Here is a 20,211-nt window from a genome sequence, read left to right as displayed (position 1 = left end):
TTAATGCTGTAGATTTGCAGGTACAAGCATCAGAACAGCTTGGAAAAGATGAGAATGTCACACCGAATACTGGACTTCTCTCTGTCAGAGGGGTATTCTTCCTACAGAGAACCCTGCAGTTGTGAGTGTGTTTAACAGCATTATATTCCCAACCCTCCAGTGAACGAGTGTGGCTACCAAGAACCCATTTAACACAAAACATACAGACAGACAAATTCCACTGCTAGTTTGAAAAATCTTCATGTAATTTTTTTTATAGGTCAAGCAGCAGTGACAGAACTGGATCTTTGACTTGTCTGCCGGATTAGATTTTCTCGTTTCATCTGCGACGCACAGCCATCTCAGATCTGCTTCATCTAGACCCGTTAGGACAACCCTTTAACGCTGACGGCTTTAGACGTTAACACCAAGTGTTAAAGCTTTCATCGGTCACAGCCCAACAAAACCATACTCCCAATTATAGGGTTTTTACGACACGCCGGGTGACATTGAGCTTTTTTGTGCTTTTGGTGCTTCTAAAAGTCTTAATTTTGTTATTTATGTTACCCTGAGTCAGTATTTTTAGAACCACACCTTTGCTGCAGTTACAGCTACAGGTTCTCTGGAGTCTGTCTCTACCAGCTTTTCCCATCGAGAGACGGAGATTTCGGGCGATTCTTCTGCAAAATAGCTCAAGGTCAACAGGATTGAACGGAGGAACGTCTGTGAAGATCAGTAATCAGATCTTGCAACAGATTCTTGTACTCATGAATGGACTTTGACTAGGCCATTCTAACACGTTCATATTCTTTGATTTACCATTTTCATAATAGCTCTTGCGCTGCGTTTCAGAGACGTTGTTGAAAGGTGAACTTCTGCCCCAGTCTCCAGTCGTTTACGTTCCACTCTGGTCCTGCTTTTATCTCCATCCCTCTTCCCATAAACCATAACCGGCTTCCCAGTCCGTGCTGAAGAAAGTATGGTGAACTCTAAATGGGGCTTCTTTACTTGATTCCTCAAGTGTAAGACTAATACCTAATAATAGTTTGTTCTAAACTTTGCTACAGCTTTATTCCTGACCTGTCTGCTGTGTTTCTGTAGTCTTCGTGATTCTGTTTAATGTTCTCTGACGAACCTCTGAGGCCTTTACAGAACTGCTGGATTTCTACTGACAATAAATTACACACAGGTGGACTCGATTTACAAAATTAGTTTGCGCTGGGTTTGATGTAGAGGTATCAGAGTAAAGCAGCTCAACACAAATGCTCTCTGGACGTGTACCATTTCCCTTCCGTTTCACGAATGTACACTCCTATGAGCTGATCTATCGCATAAATCCAAATAAAATACACTGAGGTTTGTGGTTGTAATGTGACAAAATGTAAAAAAAAAAAAAAAAAAAAAAAAAAAAAAAAAAAAAAAAAGCCTATAATTTATTTATTTATTTTCTTTTACTTTCTTTTTTAAGGTATCACATTACACATGTCAGCTTAAATAATAATACATTTAGCAATGGCATCTAGGTGTTATTCGATTGTATCTGTTGCTTTATGTCTGTTGGTTGTGCTGTTCTTTTTGCATCTCTTTCCAGGTGATGGAGCAGACAGAGGAAGTTTTATCATTCTCTTCCTTTTATCTCTTCTTTCTTTCACCTCTACTTTTTCTTTTTTTTCTCTCTTGTTGTTCTTCCTTTACTCTCCTACTTTCCCATTGTAGTGTCCACATAATTTGAAATTCTCCCTGCAAGAATCACAATAAAGCTATTTACATGCACAAATCAAGCGGAGCATTATGGCGAAAGCTGTTTGCTCCACTTGTGAAAGCAAAATCTGTCGAGCTCTATTTGGTATTAAGATATCAATTCTTATTGCCACATTGCTAGACAGGACACTGGGGAAAAAAAAAAAAAAAAAAGTTCAAGAGGAGTGGATATGTCTCCAAGGCCCTGCGTAGGGAGCCGATAGTTTCTTCCAAAAGCCCCAAGAGCAGCAGCGTCTTGACTTCGAACTGCAACATTTAAGCTTGTCACACATCCACCTCTGCAAGCGCTGGTTTCAGCCACTTCAGCTGAAAGTTGACAGCCACAGAGAGAAGAGAGGGAGGGGAGGGGTGGGAGGAGAAAATGGGGAGAGGAGGTTAAGAGGTTGCGTATGGGAAAAGGAGGGGAGGAGAGGGGAGAAGGGATTAAAGCATCAGAAGGCATGGCGTTCTGCTTAAAGATGACGGGCTGACGGCGGCTCCCACAGGAATGAGTGGAGAAGTAATCCCACCAAATGGAAGAGTTTAACTGTTACCACCCACTGAGAGACACACACAGACTCTATCATACATACACACACACAAACACACTCAGAGAGACTTAAATTTGGTTTTTGATGGAAGACAGTAATATCCTACACGCTCAGGGATCTTAATGAAAGTATGTTCAAAAAGAAATGGACTCAAAAATGTAAAAAAGTAAAACAGCCTCAGACTGCGGATGTAGATGATGTTCTCCTGCTGTCAGGTGAGGACAACGTCAACGAAGCCATGCACCGCTGTGACCCTGCTAGGAATTTAAAGAAAATCTCCATTTTGCTTTTTTTACACTGGGACCCGGTGGGACTCTGCTGACACGTCAGTACTTTGGTGGCTCTCCGCTGTGCCGGCTGGCAAGGGTTTGACAATTAAAGGTACGACAAGCAGCCAGAAGGAGGCAGACAACACGAGGTGGAGAAGGACGGGATATAGACAGAGTGAAATTTGCTGCCAAGCTAATGAATGCAATCCAAGCCACCCATAAATCATCCGGCTATTTGACATGGAGGAAAGGAAGACGTGAAATTCTATTCAATTTTGTTGGTTTGCTGTTGGAAAAAAAAAAAAAAACATGCATTTATTTTTAGAAGAGAGAATAACACAAGCGCCCTGGTTTATTGTCTTCTCTTGGATGCAGTGATTTAAAATAGAAACATTTTCAGATGCCACGTTTTAATGAATTAGGGTATTCTATAGGCCGTTGAGATTTAATATATTTAATATTGATGAGACATCCTAAACTCAAGTTAATTTAAATTATTATTTATCAGGTGTTTTTAACCTTACCTGGTTTTCTCACCTTTTTTTGCGTCCTATTAAATTCATATTAATTTCATTTGTGGTCATCTACTTATCACAGCCAAAAAGACACCTATTTTCTATTAATTTTGTAATTTCATAGATCGTTGGTGAATATTCTCAGTCATCCAGGTCATGATCAATCAAAAAAAGATTAAAAATAAAACAACTGGACTTCTATTCTGAAGGTGGATGGGAAGCGAAACGTCTTCGGCTTCAGAATAAAAGTCCTGTTTTATTTTTAACCTTTTTTGGAGCAATTTTTTAGAGTATGTCAAAAATGTAGCAACTTTTTTTCATGAATATAGATGGGTCAAAAGTGACACGGTTGGGGTAAAAAGGCATTTGTAAGAACTATTTAAAAAGCTAATTAAGTTATCTGATTAAACTTATTTAGGGGATTTCACTTTTTTTTTTTTTTTTTTAAAAAGGCTATATATGTAAAACATACCCAACAGGTTGTCACGAGTCATATACCAAGATAAGCAAAATGAAGCAGTGTATTTGTGACACCGTTATGGTGACGTCCTCTGCTCTTGTCCAGTGCATTGTTTGACCAAAATGCTGAACCAAAAGAAGAAGACGTAGTAGTCACTTTAAATGGACAGATATTGATCCTCCTAACGGTGCACAAAAAGGAGAGAGACTAGATTCAATACCGTATACTGCAATACATGCACATTTAGGCTTAACCTTTACCTTTGCCTTGCTTCTTCCTGCAAATACTTATAATTAAATAAGTATACTAGGAGTATTTCTATCACTTTAAAAATGACCTTTAGGAGCTTTGTGCTCAAAATGGTCAAGGAGCTCAATGCTCTACTTGTAAAGACACAAAAAACAACAAACTGAGTATAAAGTGCTCATTACAACAAAGGGAGGAGCTGGAAATGGATTGCCAACTTATAATAAATTAAAAATGTCAGTCTGGCCAGGAGTTAAATTTTCAATAACATAATCCTTAACAGATACATGCTATCAGGGTCAGATTTTGGAACATGTGGTGGCCAGGTCGAGAACCCATTTTGGCATCACACCCCATAAGTTTGCTTTATGCAAATTAGAATAGATTGATAGCCACGCATCAATTTAAAGGTATTTTAGAGTTTGTCTGGGGGGAAAATTAATTTTTTGAAATAGTCTTTTTAAAATTTCCTTTCAAACAATATTAAGAAATATTTTTCCTGGATTCTCCTAGATTTGATTTTCTTGTGTCATCTGTGACCCAAAGCCAGCTCGTGTTTGCCTCACCTAGCCCTCTTAGGACATCCCTTTAAGGGGGATGGTTTTAGACAGTAAAAATAAGTTCTAAAGCTATCATTGGTCAAAATTTAATGAAATAGTATTCCAAATTCTAGGATTTTTATGACACGTTGGGTGAAATTGTCTTTGCCGAGCTTTTTTGTGCATACGGTGCTTTCCAAAAGCACTCATTTCATCATTAATGTTGCCCTGAGTCAGTATTGTTTAGAACCACATTTTGCTGCAGTCTTCTGGAGTCTGTCTCTGCCAGCTTTTCCCATATAGAGACAGGAATTGATGGCAGTATTCATTTATGGCTAAATAAGTCAAGGCCAGCAGCATTGTATAGGGGTGTTTGTGAATATCAATAATCAGATCTTGCTACAGAATTTTGGATATATGGTTGGACTGACAAGCCCAGCTTAACATTAATATGTTTTGATCTGCCATTTTCATAGTGACACTTGCAGTGTGTTCCTGTGTCCCTTCTGGAGGGTCAACTTCTGCCTCGGTCTCAAGTCTTTTGCATCCCCTAGCAGGTTTTCTTCCACTATTGTCCTGTATTTATCTCCATCCCTCTTCCCATAAACTATGAAAGGCTTTTCAATTCCTGCTAATGAAACATGCTGGTGGCAGCACGATCCACGGTGCCTTACAGTTGGATAAACATTTGAGTATAACTCCATGTCTATGTTTGAGTGTCAGAATAGAAAGAATTTATGGACATAATACACACATTAAGTGTAAAATTGGCACCTGAAGGAAGAAGCGAATTGAAATCATTGAGATGCACTGTTGACTACCACTCTCAAGAATGAGCTTTGAGGGAGGAAAACTGACTATAAAATCAAACCTGGTGATGGGAGCATCGGTCTGGGAACATATTTAACTGAAACAGTTTATAAAAGGGGAGAAATGAGCAGAGTAATTGAGCAACAGCTGGAGAATAACTTCTCCAAACGTGTAGATATTTTTGTTTCAGAGCTTCCTCATGAGACTATACAATTGCTAGAAACGTTCTTCTGTAAAAGAGGAAGTAAGGTTGACCCGCTCTTTCTCGGTCAGGCCAACACCCTAAAAGAAAATTACCTTTCTCACCCATGTGTTTATATTTTTGGCAGTGCCTTAAAGAGCTGTTGCACGTTAATATTTCGAAAGAGGAACCTTACTTATCTTGTCACAGTGCAGAGTCAGGGGTTATTAAAGGAGGGGTCATCAAGTTTCAATAACAACCTCAGGAGACATGCCAAGAAAAAACGTTTTCTAACTTATAGTCAGATGCAGACAATTCGTCCCAACAGAAAATTAATTTGTAGCTTTCCAGTCCACACATTCACACACATTCACGGTTTTGGGTTCAACTCCAGCCCGTGGACCTTTGCTGTCTGTCTTCCTCCAACCCCGTCAGCCTACTATCCTTAAGGGCCACTAGAGCCATAAAAATTAAGAAAAAAATGGAAACCAGAGAGCTTAAATACAGAGGGGTGAGTAGAGAATGATAAGAGCATTCAGGTGGAGATGAGGACCAGCTGATATTAGTAAAGACAAAGGAGCTGAGGGGAGAAATGTAGGAATGGAGAAAAACACAGGAAAGAAGTCTAACAGAATAAATACTAAATGTACAAAGAACCCAAGAATGAACTAAGAACCTAATCTCCAAAAAAATGAGCTTTAGTCAAACACTGACTTGAACTGAGGAAAGGGATGCCTGCATTGCTTTAGATGTTCTTTTGTGAACTCCTTAATTAGTCTTTATTGAGCTCTTGGTGTAATTTGATTGGCCGACCTCTCCCGGGAAGGTTTGCCACTGTTCCATGTCTTCTTCATTTCTGGAAAACGACTGTCAGCGTGGTTCACTGAGAAATGGATTTGTGAACTTTTCTAGGCTAATAGATGTCTGTTCTTGAATTTATTTATGGTATCCTACTTGCTCAGATCTTTTAGCCTAGTCGTTGTTGTCAGCCATTGAACTGGCTAATCTTAATTTGTGATTTACAACCTTGGTTATCTTTGTTTTACATCAAGGTCAAGATTGTACATGTTATTCAGCCTCATAGCAGAGGAAATGAATGTCTCTGAGTAGCCATTACTTGTGGTGGACAAAGTATATAATGTAGGCCAGAAGATAACTGAATGAGAAAAAAAAACTGAAAATGGTTGATTATTTTAACAAATAATATTTAAAAACACATGGCCAAATTAACACAGAACTGGTTAACATACAAAAAACAACAAAAAGCTACTTTTTCACATTACCATCACAGTCCACAGACCAATAAATAGGTTTGTTACTGTAGTAGGAGATTATGAAAAACGTTATTTTTAGTTTCTTCAAGTGTTAGAATTCAAAATATTCGTGGAGAGGATAAGCAAATGCAGACTCTACCCATGAAACTTAGTTTTCTTTAGAAAAATCTTTGTCAATTACAATAATAATACAACAAAATATGGAGTACAGCACATGATCTGAGGTTAGACATTTCAAAGACTAAATATATGCTAAATATGTTCATGTTAGGAAAGTAATTGCCATTATCTTCTCATAGAGCATGGCCGTCAGAGTCCTGAGTCCATCCATTATTTGTCAGTGAGATAAAAGAGCTGGAAGAAAGGCCCTTTGGGGGAATCTGAACTGTAAAGTTTTTCTTCTCTTTAAAAGGATGTTTGAGGAGAGATTCCTTCCTCTTCGCTCACTGTTTCTTCTCTTCTTTCATCTGTTAAATCATCCGACTCGGTTCGACAAAAAGCGCTGCGTGCTCTTATTTGGCCGTGAACTGCAGAACACTTCACACCTGTGCAGCACATTTAACACACGCGTATGAAAGTTTTTAAAGTGAACACACACCAACACAAACCGCAGCGTGTTTGTAGAAGAAAAACAGTCAAAGCGTAGCTGCTGATCAGTCTGCCTGGACCAAACGCTGCGTTTGAAGCCGGTGAGAATTTAAACGCAAAACAAGAGTCATTCTGAGCTGAATTTAGCAGTAAGCTACTTTTGTTCCACTTGATAAACACTGTTTTTTTTTTTTTTTTGTTATGTTTCATGGTTCTTTAAGTCCTTTTTACATTTGTTGAAAACAATTCACAGAACCTGGAGACTGTATGCATGAAAATATGAATGAATAAATAAACAAATAGCTACATAACAAGTACAAATTTCCAGTGGTCCTTACAAAGCCTCAATCCGTCTGCCCATCTCCCATCCCATCCGATTGTGGATTCGTAAGCAAATCATCTAGATTCTTAATCTCCTCTGCTTGAAGTTCACACTGACCCCCTGCCCAGAGGGACTATATCACTTTTTTTCAGTCGAGAATCACATCCTCAGACTTGGAGGAGCAGACTCTCATCTCAACTTTTTCAACACTCCTCTCCAAACACCTCCAGTTTATCAAAGATTTTCCTTTTCACTGTATTCCAAAGATTATTGCAAAGTCCCCCGCACCTATTGTTTAGAAATTCATGCATTTTGTGTTTTTCATGCCGCAAATAATATATTAAAAGGTTCTACATCATGCTTTGTAAAGCTGTTCAAAGCCAGCTATAGAAATATATAAGATGAAATATTGCCTTTGGCACTACAGAGTATTCATTTGGTAGGAAATATTAGCCTCTATTATGTCACCTCTCCCCATGAAAGGGACGCCCCAGAGCAGCATGGTATCATTAAGAGCAGTTGCTGTCGCTGTGTAGATTAGGTGCTAAAAGAGCCACTTCATCTCAACTTTGAGCAGAAAGGATTACGGTGTGCCTCACATCACCGCGCTGGGCGTGTTGTTTACTGTGGAGGTGTGGCGCGGTCAAGGTAGGTACTTCCAGGCAGGGTAATGACTGATATACCCGATCATGGCCACTCGTGTTCCAGGACAGGGATGCATGTCATGTAATTCACAAGGATTACATGACATGCAAGAATCAAGCAAAACACCACTTTGGTCTTGATTTTGATGAAGAAATAGCGTCATAATATAGCTAAGAGCTCAAAAAAGGTTGTTTTTCACATGGTATAGGCCTTTTAAATCATCAAAACATTTCATTTTGTATTTATTTGAAATGTTTTTCTTTCAATATTCCTGAAAACAGATTGGCATATGAAGGCGCATACTGCTGTTTTGTTTTTCTTTCTTTTTTGAGCAAACCGTGTTCATCAAATAGAAACGTAACGTCTTATCACTACCCACTTGGAATCATTATCAGGTAGTACGTGCTCAGAGAGTGAGTCACATATAAACACCAAAGTCAGCCGGCCCAGATCCATTCCTTACATGCATAGATTAAAAAAAAAATTACTCAGCTGTTTTCCAATGAATACCACCTCAGAATAAATAGTGTCACTTTTTCCACTGTACCTTTTGCTTTCTATATGACAGTCTCTGCATGAAGCACACACTTAGGTGGATTAAGTATTTTTTCAGTTTAATGAGACAAATTGCATAAAATGTTTCACTATTGCAAAGAGCTATATGTAGTGTTTGTTCTGAACTCGATTCTACGCTTCAGTGATGTTGCCATAGTGAAACAACTGCACAGAAGAACAATACGTATAAAGATGATTTGTCATCTATAACCGTATAAAAAATAGGTGTGGGGATGATTCATAACACCTGTCCTACTGAGCACACAAATCTTGCTTTCTTAATTTTAATATCAACAATATTCATAGAATAGTCACATTTTCAAGTGGTATTATATATATATATACAGACACATATTTATGTGTGTGTGTGTGTGTGTGTGTGTGTGTGTGTGTGTGTGTGTGTGTGTGTGCGTGCGTGCGTGCGTGCGTGCGTGCGTGCGTGCGTGCGTGTGTGTGTTTACAAAAAAAACAGCTCCCTCATTATACTAAAAAACTTTGTTCAATACAGATGTAGGTTGTAAATAGGGGAGGCAGATGCATTTTGAACAGCACTGAAATGTTTTACACGGTTTACAAAAAACATTGTTTTTCAGAAGTTAAAAACAGGAACCTCTATGTATAGCTTATATGTAAATGTGAATGTGTGTGAAAGTGTGTACTTGTATATTTACATGTACATTTGATGTGTGTGTTCAGACTGTTTATTATCAATTTTGGAAGAAAGGGGTGGGATTAAAGAAGCAGAAGCCCCCTCTTGTTCCTTTCCTTGTTCCTCTTCTTGTTCCTTTTTTATTTATTTATTTTTTGCAGATGTTAGGGTGTTATGGAAACATTAATATCATGGATGCACAGATTTTATAATAAGATCTTTAACCATAATCTGAATTTCCAGTATAAAAGTTGCAATTTCCGGTTCGCGTTTCCAACTATATAACGGCCACTTGATACTCTTTAGAAGTTACAATTTAAAAAGGCACACATGGTTCTAGGGCCACAGCAACTGAATGTGTGTTCAATCAGGACACAAATGCAAATAGTTTAATAGTAATAATAGATTATTATTACTATACATTTATTTAAACATGGTCAGATTAGTAAATTGTGTTAATACATAGGAATTAGGAATTCAAAAATACACCTTTTCAAACAGTTCATAAACATGAGACATTGTTAGTTATGATCGTAGCCTCTTATTTTACACTCTATGTAGTTATAGCAACAAGGACCGTAAAAGAACTTAACCTGTTCTAGTTCCTCGCTAACATGTATGATTGCCTTTCCTCCGTTCTTCATCCAATAAGATTGATAATGTATCTCTTCTCTTCGTTGCCTTATTATTAATATGTTTTGTAGAAGTTTTCTCTGCCTTTTCACTTGCTTGGCTCATTTGTAGCATGTGTCCCTGGTGGTTTTTTATGCATCCTTCTGTTTTTAATCTCTGGAAGCATTTTGTGCTGCACTTGGCTCTACAAAAAAAAAAGCTCTAAACATTAGGTGTGAGTGATTGATAACGTCATCTGACTTGATAAAAGTAAACTGAATTACCACTTTATACAGGCTGAAACCTAATAAGAGGAGATAAACAAACCAAGTTCTCCATAATGTTCTTTCCTCTTTGTCAGGTCTGTTGAAGTTGTAGGAATTATCTCAGATTCTTGCCAGCAACGCAGGATTTAAATCATTTAAAACAACGATGCCTTGGAAACAAACCCATAGTTGTCTAAAAAGATGTTTCTACGAATAACGTGAACATGTGATTTCCTTTTGGTTGTACCGCAGCGGCTTCACGGGACAAAGCTCAGAACGTCTAGCACTTTGGCACAGAACCATCGGAGGTCCAGTGTCATGCAGACACAGCGTTCGAAAACCCCAACCCTCTTTTGGACCACACACTGAGGAAATCTCCTGTTTCATTCACTGAAAGAATTATGGCCAACATCTAGTGTAAAGGTTGGAGTTGTCGTCACGGCGGGTAACCAGTTTTCAAAGTCTGGCAGAGGATGAGAGAAGAAATGCAAGCGCGTCAGTTAAGCCTGGAAAACCTTTTTTAGTTCAGCCTTCATGCAGCGTGGACTGTGTGGTCTTGCAGAGCTCGGAAAAAAAAAATATTTACGCCCCTTGAAAGTTTTCACATTTTGTATTGCTTTTAACCAACTAAACACAATCAGTTCTATCAGAAACTTTACTTCAACCCCACCAGGTCGCACAAATTTGTGAACTGGATGAAAGTTATAGATGTTTTTAACTTATAAAAATGCAGCTCCTCCAGAGCTGCCTTGTGTTTAGCTCCATCCAGCTTCCCTGTCCCTACGGAATAAAAGCCCCCCCCCCCAGCATGATGCTGCCACCACCGGGCCCCAACTATGGTTCCTTTGGCTACGTGATGCTGTTTTCTTTTCACTTATATTACTCAACATACAGGACTGTCTCAGAAACTTAGAATATTGTGATAAAGTTCTTTATTTTCTGTAATGCAATTAAAAAACATGAAATGTCATACATTCTGGATTCATTACAAATCAACTGAAATATCGCAAGCCTTTTATTGTTTTAATATCGCTGATTATGGCTTACAGCTGAAGAAACCCAAAGATCCTATCTCAAAATATTAGAATATCGTGAAAAAGTATACTAGTAGGCTATTCAACTAATCACTTGAATCGTCTAATTAACTCGAAACACTGCAGGGTTTCCTGAGCCTTGAAAAACACTCAGCTTGGTTCAGTAAACTAAATCACAAGTATGGTAGTGGTTAAGAGACGACATAAGATTCTCACAGTAACTGGTGTGCTGACCATGGCATTACTGTCCTTGATTGGCCTGCCAATTCCCCTGACCTGAACCCCATCGAGAATTTGTGGGGTATTGTGAAGAAGAAGCTGAAAGACACCAGAGCCAACAATGCAAATGAGCTAAAGGCCGCTATTGAAGCATCCTGGGCATCCATAACACCTCAGCAATGCCACAGGCTGATTGCCTCCATGCCACGCCGCATTGATGCAGTAATCTGTGCAAAAGGATTCCCAACCAACTACTGAGTGCATTAATGGACATTTTCAAATGTTTGATTTTGTTTTGCTGTTATATTTTTTTTTTTACTTGGTCTGAGGAAATATTCTAATATTTTGAGATAGGATTTTTGAGTTTTCTTCAGCTGTACGGCATAATCAGCGATATTAAAACAATAAAAGGCTTGCGATATTTCAGTTGATTTGTAATGAATCCAGAATGTATGACATTTCATGTTTTTTAATTGCATTACAGAAAATATCACAATATTCTAATTTTCTGAGACAGTCCTGTAATATCCAAAACAGACCTTATTGGTTTTTATTCAAACCAGCAGTCTCAAACTCAAAACCCTCGAGGGCCAGTGTCCTGCATCTTTTTTGACGTGTCCCTCGCCCCAATGCACCTGAATCAGAAAGCTAAACCGGCTCACTAGCATGCAGTCAAGCTTGTTTACCAGTCTAATATCCAAAATGGACCTTATTGGTTCTTATTCTCACTGCATGGCCACTAAATAGCTAAAGAGCACGAATGAATACGAGAAAAAAAACATCATTATCTGTCAAATGTGAGAGCGCTCGGTGTACAGGGCGCTCCGCTTTAAAGATCTCATGTGACACAGCTCAGGAGGTCAAAGGTGAGGTCAAAGGGGGCCTTCTAATTAGTCAGTCTACCAACCAACCATGTCTCATAGTCTGGGTACCATTTATGGCATCTCACCCCTGACCTACAGATCCTGCTCTCTGCAGTGTTCCCACAAGGGTAGATGTGGACAGTGAACAGGAAGGTGAGCTTTCACCTTTAGAGGAGAAAGCAGAAGCCAAAGAGGAGAAGCCTCCAACACCACCGCAGGAGCAATAAGGCCTCCTCAGCTCTTTAACATTTCCACACTAAGTACAAAGTGAGATGCATTTTATTGGAATGCTGTGTTTTGAAAGTGAAAACCTGAGAATGACATTGAACTTCTGTGTTCTAAAACAATATGTGGAAAGGTTCTGATAGTCTGGGATGACTACTTTTGCGGTGCACCGTGGATGCCCGTATTCATTTCCGGACATGGCTGGCCCGTGAAAAACAGAATCCCGGCCAGAACGCTTCGAGAATCGAGTGTGAAGAATTAGATGTCGCCTCCAGAAATGTGACCGCGCTGGTTCTTCCCAGCGATGGAGGCCTGGTGCTGCAGCCCTACGCATACAAAAAAATAAATAAAAACCTGCGACATCTCACCATCACCGCGCACGAAAACAAAGACACGCATGCCGATGGGAGGCGCCTTCATCTGCTGACATAACACGCTGTAGCTGTGTAGGAGGAAGAATACTAAACTCTGAGTCATGTTTCTGTGAGATTTAACGCCTTCGCTTCCAGCCTATGACGTCTAATTAATGCGGACCTTATTTTTAGCATGGAACGCGGTTCTTACAGTTCATCTCAGTTGGATGTTTAAATGAAACGGCAGGTTGAAAACCCAGAAGGAAGGAACCAAACCTCGCCACATTAATTTTTTTGTTTCGTTCGGTGATACTTGTGCTCCAAGGCCTCCACGAACTCAGCTTCTTCAGCTTTCTTCACATTAAAGCTATTAAAAGGACAGCAACATTGGTTTCTTTTTTCCTAGATGTTCATGTAAAATACCAAAGATAAAATTGACATCTTCAATAAAGGCATCCTAGAAAATCTAGAAGATCCAAGTCAGTTGAGGAAACTCTCCCACCAGTTCCTCTTGTTTTATTCTCGTCAGCACATTTCCATTATAACCCAACGCTTTATGTTAGGCTCGGGTCGACTCCTGTCGTGCTCTCTCTGCCTCACTGCCAGCCGCGCTTGAAGTCTCCATTATTCATTGCCGTCACTCCAGGGCTATTTTTACCTGCTTTTGCAGTCAGTCCATCTTTTTTTTTTTCTTCGCTGGCTGCATCCTTCAACACAAATGCACTTGTTTCCCCCTCACAGTTTTGACCTGATTCTGAGTTCCTGACCAAGGGAACGCCATCACTGCAGGGGTACCCAGCACACAGAGAGGAACCCTTTAATCCATGACAAACTTGTTCCTTCCATTAGGCCACCATCAGAGATCCGCTGATTTGCAAAAACCTGTTTTCATTTTACAAATAAGATTATTGATCTTAATATTTGGGTTTAAATCTAGGGTATTTGTCCTTAAATCTAAAACCCAGTTAACTATATTGCTGTTCCAGGGTTGAACATATACCAAAACTACAGCAACTCAGCTGTAATCTGCTCCAAAGCAGACGAACCTGCAATTACAGGTTCCTTCTTTTTCGAACCATATGAAGCCACAGGCAGACACCATTGCTGTGCTAACTCAAATGTCAGAGCAGACGGTTCAGCTATCTGAAAGAAGTGATGGGTGTAAAGTTTGTTTGCCCCTGATACCTCTTGCTGCCATGGTGTCAGAATATTAAGCATGACTATTTTAAATTAAATCAAATGTGTTATGGGTGTGGCAGTGATTTTTAGTATAGTATTTTTATTTTCAGTGCGACACAAGTAGTGTGCATATATATACATACACAAACACACACGTCGCACCCAAGACGAAAGATTTTTGCTGTAGTGTGTAGTGTCAGCACCGCCATCTAGTGGAAAAACAAGCTTAATGCAGGTGACAGTCGCTCTAGATTTTGTCAGAATCCCTCTGGAAGTCCCTCACTTTAAAGGTCTTTAGGCCTTAAACTATATCAAAATAGAACTGAGGTTTTTGTCTTTTTTCTGAAACAGTAACTTCATGAAACAATGTCATCTAGAGATGGTTAATCACATTAAGTTACTTTTCAATGTCTATGTGTGGCAACTTTATGAAGCCAAAAATATCCAGTTCGCTTAATAAGCAATACTTGGCCGTTTAAGCTCAGAGGACATTACGTTACAACCAGACATGTCAAAGACGTCCAGCTTTTGGAAGCGTGGATCTTAATTTTGGTCTTGAATGAACCATGTAAAGCGTTGCTTTTGAATGTTGTGAGGGTTTTGGTCTGCCATTTAGAAGACAGATGTTTATAGATGTACAAAACATTCACAATAAGCCCATTTCGTTTGATCAATTAGACCTGAGCTGGTCACTGGTGTTTGTCTACTTTTAAACTAGCCCATTTATAATTGGCTAGTTTAAATAAGATGTCAGAGTTTGTAAAATAAGATTTTCTCCTCCACCACCACCAACCAAAATGGTTCTTAGAGAGTAACAGCACTGCCGCTCAGCTGGCTGAGTGGATTTTTTTCCTGTCTTAGAAAGCCAAATTTTATTTGAACTACTCTAGATCCAGAGAAAATAAAAAGGCGCTCCACCCATTAATCATTTAAACTAAGTTAAACCCAACAGCTGACAAGCCATGACTGGCAACACTGTTGAACAGTCAACCACCGGCTAGACAACCCCTGCTAATTAGCTTGTAAGTGTGTCATAATGGATTTTGTCATTGCAATACAAATCACAAGAAACCAGATGTAATATTTGGCAAGTCATATCTCAGGCCACACATCACAACAATGCTGTCCATAACACATTTAGTCCCGAGCATTGACTTTCCCAGCTCTATGCTGATTTTAGTGACAATCAGGAACCAAGAGTGGCAGGGACGTTATAAAAGAGGAAGCGACAGTGTTGAAAATGTGGCTTAAATATCACCAATGCCATGTTTTTTCCCCCATGCAGAATGAATAATATTAATATATATATATATATATATATATATATATATATATATATATATATATATATATATATATATATATATATATATATATACATACACACACACACATACACACTGCATATGGGAATATATAATATATATATTCTGCATATCAAGCTTGCTACAAGTTTTACTGAATTTAGACCTAGTTTGGTTTAAGTGAGAATACCATACTTAAATCCACCCCGGCTTGTTCCTTTTGCCGGCTGCACATTTGTGTTCATGTATCCAGTGAACTTCGATGTTGGCCGTTCATTGTAGCTAGTTCTCACTGTAAACTTTGGAAATTAATCAGAGCTGAAATAAGCAAGCCATCTTAAAATGTTAGTAGCAAGGCCTCAGAAAAAGACCAGATTGTATTTGAGAGATCCTCTCATCATGCCATCCCCCTGTGGCGTGGCAGAGCAGGTAGGATGTTGTAGTGTATGCAGTTAAGAGTGTTTAGCTATATTTCGGGGGAGGGATATAATCCAGTATCTAAGTATTATAAAAGTTTGTTAAAAATTAAACTTTACCCATCAAGAAATGCCCTGCAACAGGAACCATTGATAGGGTGATCCATTCTAATTTACCATTTATAAGACTAAGTTTTTTGCCAATGCACTCATTGGGCTTCCATGAAGAAAATAGCGCCCTGAATGTTTTATTGTAAAGCGTAAACTTAACCATAACGAGGCTCTTTAGTTTATTTACTCTTTTTTTTTAAGTTAGTCTGAAGTCACAAGTGAAGCCTGTTCTTAGCTCATTGTGTTACACCTCTACCTTAAATATAGTTATAGTTTCATTGTTAACAGCAGGGCTGCCATCATGTATAACAGCAGGCAGAAAACATGCTATAGTCACAGACTGGATTTCATGTGTGTGAAAAAGAAGCATCACTTCTATAGATCATGACCTCTACAAAAACACAGAAAAGACGATAGCAGACATGGCTCTGAAGAAATATTTTACTCTGCAATAGTATACATTTAGAAATGATTTGTGCGTTACCAATTCTTCTGGACCAAAAGACACTTGACAGACAAGCTCCAGTCAAACAACTTTGATTTAGAACAGATAGGGCAGATATTGGCTAAACTAGCAAACTAGTCAAAAGGCCCACAGAGTACTGAAAGGAACAAGGATACATCAAGTAGCTATGTTGGTCTCATTAAGTGCCTTGGGGTGGGGGGGGGGGGACTTTAGTGCGCCATCTTGGACTAGATTTACTGAGTGATGCCAATGACGCCACAGGCCAGGCGTGCACCAGCGTTACCCGTCTTCAAGCTCTCTTCGTTTCCTCCTTTTCCAAGATCGTCAACCTTCTCGTGGATCTAACGATACAAAGTTCAAGAATCTGTCACTTAAGGAAAAGTCAGTGTTTATGTAAAAAAATAAATAAAAAATAAAAGCTGAAGATGTCTTACCACCATAGTTCTGCCAATAATAGAGTTGGGTCCTGAGAGCTTGAGAAGACTGTCAGAGATGTTGATCTTTGCTACATTGTTTTCTGCAGTCACGTTCCCCAAGTCTCCAACATGCCTTAATGGGAGGAGGAAAGCAAATTAGATTGCACCTAAAATAATAAAACTAGCTCTTACTCTTGACTGTTTTATTGAACTAAAAGAATGTCCAATTCAGGTGTTTGATAGCAAACGTCATGAGTTTACCACCTACAAAATGTGGGAACAACTTAAATTGCCAAGCTCTGACAGGGAGGACACAATCCCACTTCAAGTCAGAAATGTATGGTATTTTCTACACAGAAAGACAATAGAAATGTTAACATTTTAGTAACATTACATAGCCACAGAAAAAACCTGATTCAGATATGCATGGCATAACGCACCAGGTCTGTGTGTACAGTCTACACCTACAACCTAGCTTTGACCTGACATGGTCATTTAAAGCCAGGATTTAATTACACCATGAGCAACAAGCTGCACCCGTTCATCGACAAAGTAGGGCTTTAGTGTTTACCAGTCATGAACTGACCTTTGATAGATCAAGAGTTAAATGAACCTTACACATCTTTGTACACACATGCACCACTTTTTTTTTTTAATAGACTAAATGTATCTGGGCCAAAGAGATAAGTTGAATGTTTAAACCCGTCCTTGTCAGGAAGATTTTACCATTTTATTAAAACTTTAACAGTTTGTCATGTTCATTATATATAAAACTTTAATAGTTTTAGGTTTTTAGCCTTCACTAAACATTTTTATGGAGCTCATCCTCTGATCAACTTGCCTTTCTTCATCAGTTGGGCCGCCGTGGTTCTTGCCAAAGGGATTGTAGTGTGGCCCTGCACTTATGCAGCCTGGAAATGAGACGGTCACGGCTCGCTTTTAATACCCTACAGCAAGCAAATCTGAACATTTGAGCAGAACTGACCAAAAATAAAATAGGCACTCACCATTCGTGTTGTCTCCAAAAGCATGAACGTGAAAGCCATGCTCACCAGGTGTGAGACCACTGATTTCTCCAGTCACCTTCACAGGGGCCGAGTCGTTCTGGGATTAGCCAGCATAAATGGGGACAAAAATGCCGAATTAACCTCAAACAGCTCCAGTTTGTATTCGCAGACACACAGAGACAATTGCATATTTTATATTGCTTTAAAAAAAAAAATAAGATACTGCAGTCAAATTTAGTTCATTATACCAACTGCTGGGGGAGTTTTTCCAAACTAACTGCACTGAGTCATGATTTAACAGAAATACTTCCTACAGAACAAACATTAGGCAGTAGTGGATGTTTCCTTTAATTTGGCAGTAATCCCTTGTGGAGGATTTAAACCACCCAGGCATACATGTGTCTGACAGGGGGACATTCAGGACGCGCTTTTAGGGCAATTTTCTGTCATCTACTGGCCTGCACTTCAACGTCAAATAAATTTACCAACAATTTTTAATTTAAAAACAGGTGCAAGTGCAAACCATCTTAAACCAGTCCTTACTGGACTTCTGCTGAAGCACATTAGATCTTCATGTCCTGGATGACAGGATAATAAATACATTTTATTTAAAAGGCCACTTTCTGGACACTCAAGGTCACTGTACAGAAGGGTAAAAAAATAAAATAAAAAATAAAAAAAAAGTCAAACAAAAATCAAAACATTTAAAAAAAATAAATACCAAGGCTACCCCAGTATGACTCAAATCTGGATCATATTTCTAAATAAAATTACTCAACATACACACGGCTGTACATGAACGCATCAAGTTCACCAACGTAGATTGCACAGTCAAAACTATATGGTGCAAACGTCATTACACGGTTAACTTGCACTTTTAACGGATCAGCCACGCGTGGCCACCTGACCTGTGAGCGAAGTGGGGGGAATGAGTCAGCAAAAAAAAAAAAAAAAAAAAAAAGTAAAAGTCTATAAACGGTTTGCATTACTCTTACAGCACTCTGGTTAAGGGAAAACAGCAGCCTTTTAATGTGGCCCTGTACAGATCCACGCATGGTAGTGAGACGACTTTCAAACTGGGGAGTGGTGAAGGAACCTCCCGCAGACAGGCTGTGGGGGGAGTCTGAAAATGTCGAACTTACGCAACAGGCGTCCACGGCGTTAATGATTACCGTGGCCAGGGGCCCGCAAACGTTCAAAGGGTTGCGGTTTGAAGCGGACGCCTTTGATTTCGGCCATATTACCTGGACAATAAAGCGAAGCCCTGACTCAAAAGTGTAAACTAGCGCCTAACATGTGCACTCGCACCTTTTGTTTTGCAACGCTCACTCGGAAGCTAATTTGCATCGGGGAAACAAGCGTCGGTAACACATGCAAATTTTAAAATAATGCCCGAGTGTCTTTGATTTACGATTTAAAGTAAGCGTGGTGGTTGACAACGGACTGGGCCCGGCTTCATAAAAATAAACTTAAAACTTCCCCCGTGAATGAAAGCTAGCTCGCTTAGCTTTCCCCAAGCTAAAAGCACCCGACGAAGTCGCACATTAAAATATTTTTTGTTCCCTTGAGGCTGACACCTTTATTGTGCACCGTAGCACATCTTACCTCCTGCTCGAAATAGACTGTCCCGGTGGTATCTCCGGCTCCTTTCAGCACACACACGGCTTTGAGCACCATCTTTGCAACTGTCGACTCGTGCCTCACCAAGCTAGCAAGCTGACGCCGTCGAGCTCAAGGTGCAGCCGAACGAATATGCGCTGCGTCACCGAACGTAATGGGCGGTCTTATACAGCAGGTGACCAATAGGAAAGAGGTGCGATCAAAGAAGGGATGTTTTGATTGGTCGAAATCTACAGTGGCGGTCAGGGGTGGCAGGTCAATCGTGGCTCGTTAAAAAATATCAGTAGAAAGAATAACTGCTCATTTTAGTATAACACTGGCATGCAGATTTGACCATGAGTGCATATCTATAGTCTTACTAAATATATATTTTGGCCATATTTAGTGATAGCTAGAATAATCAGGACCCACTTTCCTGTATATTTTTAGAGGCCCTGAACAAATTATTTTAAACATTGGCTTTGCTGAAGCCTGTTAATGACCCACTCCTTTAAAACAAAAAAAAACCTGTACACATTGTTTGCTGTGTTATTACCTGTTATCATTGTTTTATTGCTTGTCATTTATTGTGTGTACCCTAAGCCAGAGTATGTCCCAGATACATATATCACCAAGATAAGTGGTTCTTGATTGAAGTACAGCGTGCTAGAGAGAGACACCCAAAACTTGCAGATCAGTGGACCTAGAGGACCAGGGATAGGAACTGCTGATGGACTTGATCCAGCCAAAATGTAAAACAGGTATAAAAAAAAAAAATAAAAAAAGAAAACCTGGAAGGTAAAAATAGCTTGAGACTG

General features: G+C 39.3%; 1 protein-coding gene across 1 annotated transcript; it reads right to left on the bottom strand.

The window, feature by feature from the left end:
* Window positions 1–16,328: 16,328 nt before the first annotated feature.
* Window positions 16,329–19,546, bottom strand: sod1 (superoxide dismutase 1, soluble). Its single transcript, XM_036143057.1, has 5 exons — window positions 19,400–19,546; window positions 17,795–17,891; window positions 17,629–17,698; window positions 16,806–16,920; window positions 16,329–16,712 (listed from the first exon to the last, which is right to left on the bottom strand). The coding sequence occupies exons 1-5, from the start codon at window positions 19,469–19,471 to the stop codon at window positions 16,605–16,607; spliced, it is 462 nt and encodes a 153-aa protein (XP_035998950.1). The 5' UTR covers window positions 19,472–19,546; the 3' UTR covers window positions 16,329–16,604.
* Window positions 19,547–20,211: the final 665 nt, after the last annotated feature.

Source organism: Fundulus heteroclitus, chromosome 11 (assembly GCF_011125445.2).
Source record: "Fundulus heteroclitus isolate FHET01 chromosome 11, MU-UCD_Fhet_4.1, whole genome shotgun sequence".
Lineage (NCBI taxonomy): Eukaryota > Metazoa > Chordata > Actinopteri > Cyprinodontiformes > Fundulidae > Fundulus > Fundulus heteroclitus.
The sequence above is the reverse complement of the archived record's forward strand: the minus strand, read 5'-3'. Positions and strand labels throughout refer to the sequence as shown.

What these genes read in the sequence shown, in the direction of transcription:
- sod1 (XM_036143057.1), bottom strand. Translation starts at nt 19,471, where the DNA reads ATGGTGCTCAAAGCCGTGTGTGTGCTGAAAGGAGCCGGAGATACCACC. An exon ending in GGCCCAACTGATGAAGAAAG is followed by an intron (nt 16,921 to 17,628) that starts GCAAGTTGATCA and finishes CCTCCCATTAAG; the next exon opens with GCATGTTGGAGACTTGGGGA. An exon ending in TTATTGGCAGAACTATGGTG is followed by an intron (nt 16,713 to 16,805) that starts GTAAGACATCTT and finishes TTGTATCGTTAG; the next exon opens with ATCCACGAGAAGGTTGACGA.